This window comes from Myotis brandtii, unplaced genomic scaffold, assembly GCF_000412655.1.
Source record: "Myotis brandtii unplaced genomic scaffold, ASM41265v1 scaffold112, whole genome shotgun sequence".
Taxonomy (NCBI): Eukaryota; Metazoa; Chordata; class Mammalia; order Chiroptera; family Vespertilionidae; genus Myotis; species Myotis brandtii.
Window position 1 is genome coordinate 15,476,317 of NW_005353838.1, and position 9,023 is coordinate 15,485,339.

Sequence of the window (9,023 nt, forward strand, 5' to 3'; positions counted from 1 at the left end):
AGTTCCTGCTCACCTCCTCTGGGAGGCTTTTCCAACTGAGGCAGGCAATGGGGGGCTGTGTCTTCCTTGTCCCTTGGGGTGGAACTAGGCACCATGGGGGGATTTCTGAGACCCCTCATCTTGTCACCTCCCCATGGGCTCCTAGAAGGCAGGGATCCTGGTGTGCATGACACTGAGGTACTAGAAGTAGGACCAATGACTGAGGTTGGAGCTGGTGTATAAGGGACCCACGCCCAGCGTCCCCAGCGCATGTATGCACGCACCAGCTGAGCAGGCACAGGGCTAGTGGTCACTGCCAATGCCTCTTCACTCCGGTCCCCCTGTCCCCCTATCCTGTTGCTGGTTGGCAGGGCTAGTGTCCGGTATTTCTTTATGCTGTGGCCCTGCCAGCGCTGCCGCACTTAGGAGCCCAAACGTGTGTCTGCGTGTGGAAGTTCAGACCAGCAGCGCCTCCAGAGCGAGGGGAACGTTCTCCGGTGACTCAGCAAGCTTGGGCTCTGCCATTTCTGTGGGAGCGGTGCTGGGACAGTGATGAATCACTTGCTTGCCTCTTGATTTGCGTCAATCAAACCACATGTGAAGAAAGCAGCAGTGAGTGAGGCTTTGCTGGCAGCCTGGCGTCCAGCGCGGGGACACTCGCCAGGGACAGCCACAGAGGGCCGGCCGCTCACCCCGGTGGTCCAGGCTGCAGGCTTCCGCCGGCTTCGCCCCCGCCATCCCTGCCATTCCCGCCAAGCCGCAGTGGTAATTATGGCTCTCTCTCTCTCTCTCTCTCTCTCTCTCTCTGCCGGCTTCCTCCACTCTGTCCTGGGTGAGGGACGCTTTCAGTCACGGGAGTGTTTGCAGCTGTCTCCTCTGACCTTTCACAGAATCGTCCTAGGACGTGGCTCTTTGAAAAGGTTCCTTGTAAGACAGATTCCCTTGTAAGACAGACTCACTGAAAAGGCGTGTCACTGCTCCCTGCCCCCATGATAGCCCAGAGACCTGATAGGAAGGACGTTTCCAGAGTGGGACGGGCAAGCCTGGGGAGGCTGCCTGCAACACAGTTTGTTCAAGCAGATGCCTCAGAGACTGTGAGCCTTTCCCCGGTCAAGGTGTATCCTCCATGTGGTCCCAGGAGCCGTGCCAGAGGAATCCCAGAGATTCCTGTGGCATCACCAGTTGAGTGTTTGCTTTGTTTGAAGTAGGCAAGTTAAGTTTTTATTTTTAAAGTAACTTTATGGTATTATTGTAGTTTAAATTGTAGCTGATATCCTAGTTACTTGGCTAATGACAGCTATGGTTGCATCTTAGGAGGACATTGCCCTCACCTTCCCAATGTCATCTTCTCTCAGTGAACCCCTACCTTTGCCCTGGAAACAAGGCAGAACTCCAGGGCACTTTGGCAGAGATAGAATTGGTGCAGCTGCTCTAGGGGATCAGAGAAACTTAGTGCGGGTGAAGTCTTCCGAAGTGTCTCTGAGTAGATTGTGGCCTTCCAGAATGGCAAGCAACCTGCAGACAGCCAGTAAACACCAACAGAGTAGCCACCACATGGACAGAGTAACCCCAGAGTCCAAATCCAGCCCTGTCATGAGGTAGCTTTCCATTTTTTACTATAAAAATTTTCTAACACAAAAGCAAAAGAAGACAGAATCAGGAATGACCAGGTGGTCATCCTCAACTTCAGCCACACCCAACCAGGGCCAGTCTGGGCCTTCTTCCTCACTGGTGTGTGCACGTGATTCCTGCTGTCTTACATATGTCTAAAAGATACCATTATCACAACTGAAATGTTGACACTTTAATGCTGTCAAGTAGTTATTGTTTAAAACTTCAGTTGTATCAATATTGCTTCAGTATTTTCCTGGTTATTCAAGGGTCAACTGAGGTTCATACAGGACCTCTCTCCCCTTCTCTCTTTGCTTGCAGTTTAAAAAAATTAATTTATTTTTACATACATTATTATGTTAGTTTCAGGTGTACGACATAGTGATTCATTGTTTATATACCTTACAAAGTAATCACCACAATAAGTCTTTAATGGGCTTGTTGACTATTTGTATTTTTATTTTTGGAGAGATGTCTACTCAAATCTTTTGCCTAACATTTTCAAATTGGGTTATTTGCCTTTTTATTATTGTGTTGGAAGGGTTCTTTCTATATTCTAGATACAACTCTTCTATCAGATCTGTGATTTGCAAGTATTCTGTCCCATTCTGTGGATTGTCTTCATTTCCTGGATGGTGACATTTGAAGCATAAAAGTTGTTAGGTTTGATGAAGTATAGTTTATCTAGTTTTTCTTTTCTTGCTTGTTGATTTTGGTGTCATCAGAATTATTTATTAAAGTCAATTTGGATCAAAAATTACAGTGCAGGTCTCCTCCTAGGGCTGCTGGCTCTGACTTGGGTACAATGTGAATAAATGCTAAAAGGCTTCTGGGCTAGCAGAGGCTTGTGTCCTTGCCTGGTTGTGCAGTGCTCACGGTGGCTCACTTTCTCACAGTTGTTTTTAATTGAACGTCCATGGGAAAATGGCCAAGTAAATGGAAAGTTTCACAGAGAGAACCGAGTTTAACCATGGTTTTATTCATCGTTATTGTGGGTAGTTTGTTAGAATTTGGCATCATGTTGTGAATTTTCATTGAGATTACTATTGCTGGTCTTGCTGAATATCCTAGCATTAGAGTGGTTCCCTCCGCTCCCCAAACAAAAATTCTACATCATTCGGAATGCTCCATGTAACATACAGATAGACATTTCCCTATCCTCAGGTTAATTGTGGGACTCTGTATTTCCTGGGAAGGGGGCTAGGGCATGGATTCTGCAACCTGCTGGCGGGGTGCACAACTGGCCCACCGGTCACCCACTGTCATCAGTCTTGGCCACCCCAGCTTCATGTCTACAGTGGGGTGACGGTAGCACCTGCCTGAGAGTCAGGTGGATTCACTGTGGGTGGGTGGAAGCTGCTGTCTTAGGCCATTTAAAGATAAAACATACTGAACACCAACCTTTGTACCAGTTTTTAATTCTGAATCTCCTGTTTCCTTCAGGTATGGTCTGTCAGAGAAACCTAGTCCTTTGATTTGCAAGTGTCTCTTGAGCTGTCTCACTAACCAGGGTATATTTAGTATCAATCCAGATAGTTACTGCCTTTCCCAATGAGGAAGGGTCGCTTCGCGTTTTCCTTGCCACCAGCCAGCCCCCAGTATATGGTTTACTCTGTGTTTGCTTTTTCCAAGGTCCGTGTACAGTGTACTGGTCTGAAGTAAGAGCCACTTAAATCTCCACATGCTGCTCACAGGTAATATTCACACCCATTCACAGCATCAGCTGGTTGTCTTATCCTTTCCATTAAGTGGCTGGTCGGTCTCCTTTTCTTTGTCTCTGCATTTGCTCTGTTTTGCTGCAGTAATTCCTGATTTTTGCACGGTGTCAACTTACTCTTCTCCCCTTCCAGTGGAACACATGGGAGGATAGCTAATGAGTGTCCCTTTGAGGCGACAGTTATTTGCACTTGCCAAGAACTTGCCTCTCTGTCCCTGTTGAATTGCCTTCAGCAGATTTCTGTGTTTATCATCGTGTATTTTCACGTGTACTGATGGGGACAGGCAGCTCTTCATTGGCACAGTTACTCCTGTGCAGCCCCTGGCTCTGTCTCCAGGGCTAACCTCCCTGCTCCAGGTGATCTCAGAGCCGCCTGTAAGGAGCTGACTCTTTTTCTCGGAGTCGCTTGTTTGTATCGTGTAAGGACATTATTGAAAGGCAAAGATCAGGCACAACCACTGTGCTTGTTTGAGGAGTGGGTACCTAGGAAGCCTCAACAAGTTCCGATGAGCCATTAATTAGGACGACAGGAAGCAGGCCCCAACCCCATCATGTGTCCTTGTAACTGCTCTTTGTTTCATGTGCACAGTGTGTCCTTTCCCATTTATGGCTGATGTGTAAGATTGGCAGTGTCTGTATGTTGACATGGTTTGAGTCATCTTCTCATAAAACCCTCAGTGAGGAACTTGGCTGCTGAGCACATGGGGGGTTGGCGGAGCCTGAAAGGGCATCAATCCCAGTGGCTGGCCCATGGGAGCCTCTGAGAGTGTCTCATTTCTGAGCGGACCAGATGGTCATTCCTGATGCTGAGTCCAAGACACCGAGTGGAAAGAGGGGCCTGCTGAGCGTTCCTGGGCGCCGACCCGAAAGGCCTGGAGGTTGCCTGACCCTTGCTCCAGCCTGCAAATCCCATTATGTTGGTTATACACATATGCATACACACTCACATATGTATGTGTGTACATATGTGTGATGACAGGTGCTTGGGTGGTTCCACCTATTAGTAAATTAAGTGCTGATGTGGAAATTTCCACAACGGCTGAGAATACAGTTGCTTGAAGCTCAGCCATACAGGTGACTGGCCCTGTATTCCCTGCCAGAGCTGGTAGCTTCCTTCATGGCAGCTGAACTCAGACCTCCCACCTAGTTGCTTCTTTGTTCCTTTCATTTTGGAGGCTGAGGCGGGATGGGGCTCCTTAAGTCTCTGTTTGAGTCCTGGGTCTAGGGGGGCTCTCCTGTGCTTGTCCTCTAACTGGCCCCTTGGTCCCAAGCCCATCATGATCCCAGTGTCCAGAGGTCCCCTGGGGGCCTCTCTGCAGAAAAACTGAGGCTTATTTCTTCCCAGAACCTTTTATTTTTCCCCCTCTCTGTTGATCCTGGTCTATGTTAGGTGGATGAAAAAGCATAAAGAAGTTTGGCTCTCATAGCCTAGTATATAGTTTCCTGGGAAATCTCGTTGGGAGCCCCTCGCATCAGGGACAAGAGATTGGGCAGTCAGCTGGCTACCTCATCACCACCTGGAGCCCCTACCTTCCCCTGGCCTCTGAGTGCTTCCTAACAAAGGGGGCAGGCCATCTCTCCTGGCACTTCTGAGATAAAGCTGTTTGTGGAAATGCTTGGGAAAAGTCAGTGTGGAAGAAGTATTTTGATTCCTTGTTGTGATAAGTCAGAACTCTGAGAGACCTTTGTTCACTATCATGATGAGTATCTTTCTCCTCAACATGTGGCTTATTTACTCAGCATCTTTTCAAAATCACACTTGGCCCCAAGAAATTCTAAACTTCCCTCCAATATCTCTTGGCTTGCTTTCTCTTTTTGAGGTACAGAGCCAGGTATTCTCCCCAAGAGGGCCCCTTTGCCGTCCCAGGAGAGGCTCGGGCCTGGAGTAGGCTATTCAGCAGGCCGCCAGCTCTTTCGGGCTTGCTGAGAATTTTTTTTGCCTCTTCCAGCACATACTCATACCTTGTAAGGAGGAGCTCAGCAGAGGGAATGAGTGAAGAATCAGACAAATTAAAAAATGACATGTAAAAAATATTTTCTATTTTGATAACTCTTAGATTTAATTAAGATAAGTGAGAATTCCGATATATGCATGGAATTCATAGGCAGTTCATAGTGTGGTGTTTAGTTTTTTGAAAATTGCTTGATGGTCTTTGTCTTTTTAGGAAAATGCCTTCATTCTTAAATGGGATGGCATTTGAAAGACCACGTGTATGGAATTATCCAAAAATCCAGAAGCTAGAAACAATGAGCAATAGTAGACTTCATGTTGAAAACTGACTAGCTGAGCTCCAGTAGGCTCTGGTCCTACGAGAGAGAGAGAGAGAGAGAGAGAGAGAGAGAGAGAGAGAGAGAGAGAGACCGACCGACCTGAGCCCAGGAGCGAGGGCCCTGGGGGTGGGGGTAGGTGGATGCCTTTCCCATGCCCTCAGTCCCCATCACCCTGTTGTGATCACATGCGCAGGGCTGCTGGTGCACAGGCCTTTCGTGCGAGAGATCTGGTGGCCAGCCTGCTGGGCCTCCTACACCCTCCTGGTGCTCCCCGTGAGGAAGTGCTCCTGAGCTGTGGTTTAACATTTCCGGCTTGTGGCTGGTTTCTTGAGTGTACAACTCTCTCTATAGCTGCTGTAGAGCAGGGAACCCTTCCATGAACAGTCATAGATGTTTGCTGTTTTCATGGCATCTGGAGGGGGTTGGCAGTCTCTTCTGACTTTGGGGAACCCTGGCTGTGATGTGGCCCTGGTGGCCCTGGCAGGGGCTTTGGGGCACTAATGATTTCAGATTTGATCAGTTTCCGCATGAGGGTTCAGCTCCAACGTGGAGGAGGGAGTCTGGGTGTCCCCACCGAGGCCAGGGAGAGTGGGACCCAGAGGCAGTGCAGGGTTCACTCTAGCACCTGGAAAAAGCGAGGCAGTTGGCTTTGTGGCTTTGAAGGCTGGTGCTGAGGTGGCTGACAGCGGGGGTTTTCTTTGTTTTTAAGAGGACTGTTTTTGAGTGTGAGCCCCTGGCTTCTTGGGAGGAATGAATTTTTTTGAAGCCACACCCATTGACTGTCTCAGAGTGATTTCCTGATTTAAAAAAGGTCTGTTGCTGTATTTACTGAGAAGTCACAGGTTTGAAAAGGAAGCCATTTGTGGCTTTGTTTATGAAACCTCTGGAACATTGTTAGAATCTATGATTTTTCTCTGAGATATGTATGTGTCAGCACACCTGTGTAGGAAGGGCCACCTGGGGGGTCAGGTGGTTGAATGCTGAGCCTGGGTCTGGTGCACAGGCTAACCCAGGTAGTGGCATCCTTCCTTTGGTGACACCAGGTTTGGGGGTGGGAGTGGGGGGCGCTCACAGCAGCTGAGGGAGGTGGCTGGGCTGCGGGGTCACTTTAGTTCTTGGCTTCAGTGGTCCCTCTGCTTCCAGGCCCCTGCACCCCTGCCCGCCTGTGGTCTGTTGTGTGATGGGAGAGGAAAGTCCAGGTCAGGTGTTCTCTGAACCTGAGAAGTTCTGAGGCAGCCATGCCACAAGCAGCATGGACGTATCCCGATCAGTGTCATGCCAAATAGAAGGAAAGGGGAGGTATCTTGAGGGTGATAGGCAGTCCCCTGCCTCCATGCAGGTGTAGACACCCTGGTACCTCCAGCAGATTGCAGCCCTCTTATGAGACAGACCCTGGCAGCCTGGAAACTGTGCTCTTTCCTGAGGGTTGGACAGGGACAGAGGTGCTTGCAAAGCTCTCTGAGTTCACCTGGAAAGGCTGACTTGTTCTCTGGCCCACAGCTCCTCTGCAGGTGGGCAGGCGTGAAAATGCAGGTTGTCAAATAGCCCTTTGTTGACCAAAGAGCCGTAACTCACCCATCTTGTCTCCTGTGGCTGTGTCCCATCTGTGTGTGGGCAGCCAGGTTTCTTTCCAGGGTGAACCATGGCATCAGCTGCCCTCTTCCTGAGAAATCTTGCATGAGCACATTCTTAACAGACATTTAAACACTAGCCCAAAGACCCCGCTTCCTGCCACATGCTCTTTCGGCACACTCAAAATGTAAATTGCTTTTGGAAATGCCTGTGCTGAAATTGCAAACCTAAGCCTAATTTGCCTTCAGTGGTACTCCAGTCCTGGCTGAAGGTGGGCTGAATTGATAGAGGCGAAATGTGGATACTGTTGGGGGGGACATGTGTTCCTTCTCCGCGTTCCAGCCAGCATTTTAGGAGGCTCCCAGGGGTGAGCTTTGGGATATGTGCAGCCCAGGAGGGACCTCTGGCCAGGCTGAGTAGACCCCTGAGGGCCTCCCTATTTGAATTGGGAAATGAGCTGCTCCTCCTTCCAGGGCTGTGTGTACCCTTTTATCCTCCCTTTACCCAGCCCCTCCTCGGGGACCCTGGGCATCCAAGTGGCTGAACTCTGTGTGACTCCATCAGGCTGTTTCCCTCCCATGGACCTGGCAACACAGCAGCATCATGCACCTCTTTGTTCCTATCTCTGGCGAGTGCTTTCAGATATAGTTGATGCCCCTTCTCTTTCTAGAACAAAATCCTTGTGAGCTGCATGCATCACTGCCCTTCGTTCCCTGGCTCCCTGTTCCCGGACTGTGGCAAGGGCAGACACACCCTCAGACCCAACAGTGCCCCTTGGATGCGGGTGCCAAGAGTTACCTGAGTACACCATGGCCCATGCTACCAGGGTCAGGCTTAACCTGCTTGAGGGCTGAGCAGTGGACTGGGCATCAGGAGAGCTCTTCAGTGGACCCTGTGTTGTTGGAATAGCTCTGATTTCTGGGCTCAGAGGCTGGAGCCCAGACAGTAAGCAGAGACTGAAGAGATGTCGAGTTTCTATTCTGGATGTGAAGCAGTGACTGCGGTGGTTGTGTGTGACAGGCTCAGGATCTATCTGTTGGGCAGATCCTCAACCTCAGTCTCAGTCCTGGGGTTGACCTGTGGACTTTCGTGGAGCCCAGTGAGGCTTCCAGCGTGACTCAGGTATGCACAGACACTCCAGTGACAGAGCCCCTCCCTAACCTGGCCCTTGTCCTGCTCGCCTGGGGCACCTGCCTGCTCATGGAAGAGATGCGGGGGTTCTGGAAACAGGCTGTCTGGGCAGGCCTCAGAGCCCTTCTCCCACACTCGTGTGGCTGTGCACGCCACAGGGCCTGGGTGCACCTCTGTGGGGACTGTGGTGCTGGCATGAGTGTCGGGACAAGCGCTCTTAGTCTGGACCCTGCAGGGCGGAGGTGGGCCTGTGCCAGGATGACATTGCGTCACCCCTGCCACATCCAGCTTGGAAGGGGCAAGCGAGGAGGTCCCAGTCTGTTTCTGTTAGATTGTAATCTCTGCCTTCACAAAGCTTCCCTCTCTCCTCTTCCTCCTAATTATTTTTAAAATCGCAAGGAAAATACATCTCTTCCATTTATAATTCCGCAGAGAACCAAATTACTACTCTGGCTCTAAAGAGTGTTATTAAACCAGTTTTTGTAATTCCACGAAAACTCCCTCTCGCATCATGGAAACTTAGGATCCCTGAGGAGACACCAAGGCAGGAAACACTTTCTGGTAAAACACCGCCTGCAAGCCCACCTGGTGCGCTAGGCATGGGCCCTGCAGGCGAGTCCTCCCTGGAGTCACAGGTGCCTGAGCTCCAGCACGTTGCCCCTCTCCATGTCCAGGGTCGTGACGGAAGGCTCCTGTGCCTCTGCAAGGGGCTACCAGCACACTCTAACCCTTCTCCTCCCCC

The 9,023-nt window shown here is 50.1% G+C and overlaps 1 protein-coding gene across 10 annotated transcripts in view; it reads left to right on the top strand.

Moving 5' to 3' along the window:
* Positions 1 to 9,023, top strand: part of HDAC4 (histone deacetylase 4) — a 202,532-nt gene that overhangs the window by 51,229 nt on the left and 142,280 nt on the right. The window contains exons 1-2 of one of the 10 annotated variants that reach the window (XM_014546911.1): positions 578 to 744; positions 3,223 to 3,284. The exons of 8 other annotated variants lie outside the window; for them this stretch is intronic. In XM_014546911.1, coding sequence (XP_014402397.1) covers positions 3,272 to 3,284 — 13 coding nt within the window. In that variant the 5' untranslated portion in view covers positions 578 to 744; positions 3,223 to 3,271. Of the gene's footprint in view, positions 1 to 577; positions 745 to 3,222; positions 3,285 to 9,023 lie in introns of those variants that run through there. One more of the 10 variants, XM_014546907.1, reaches the window with a different exon arrangement.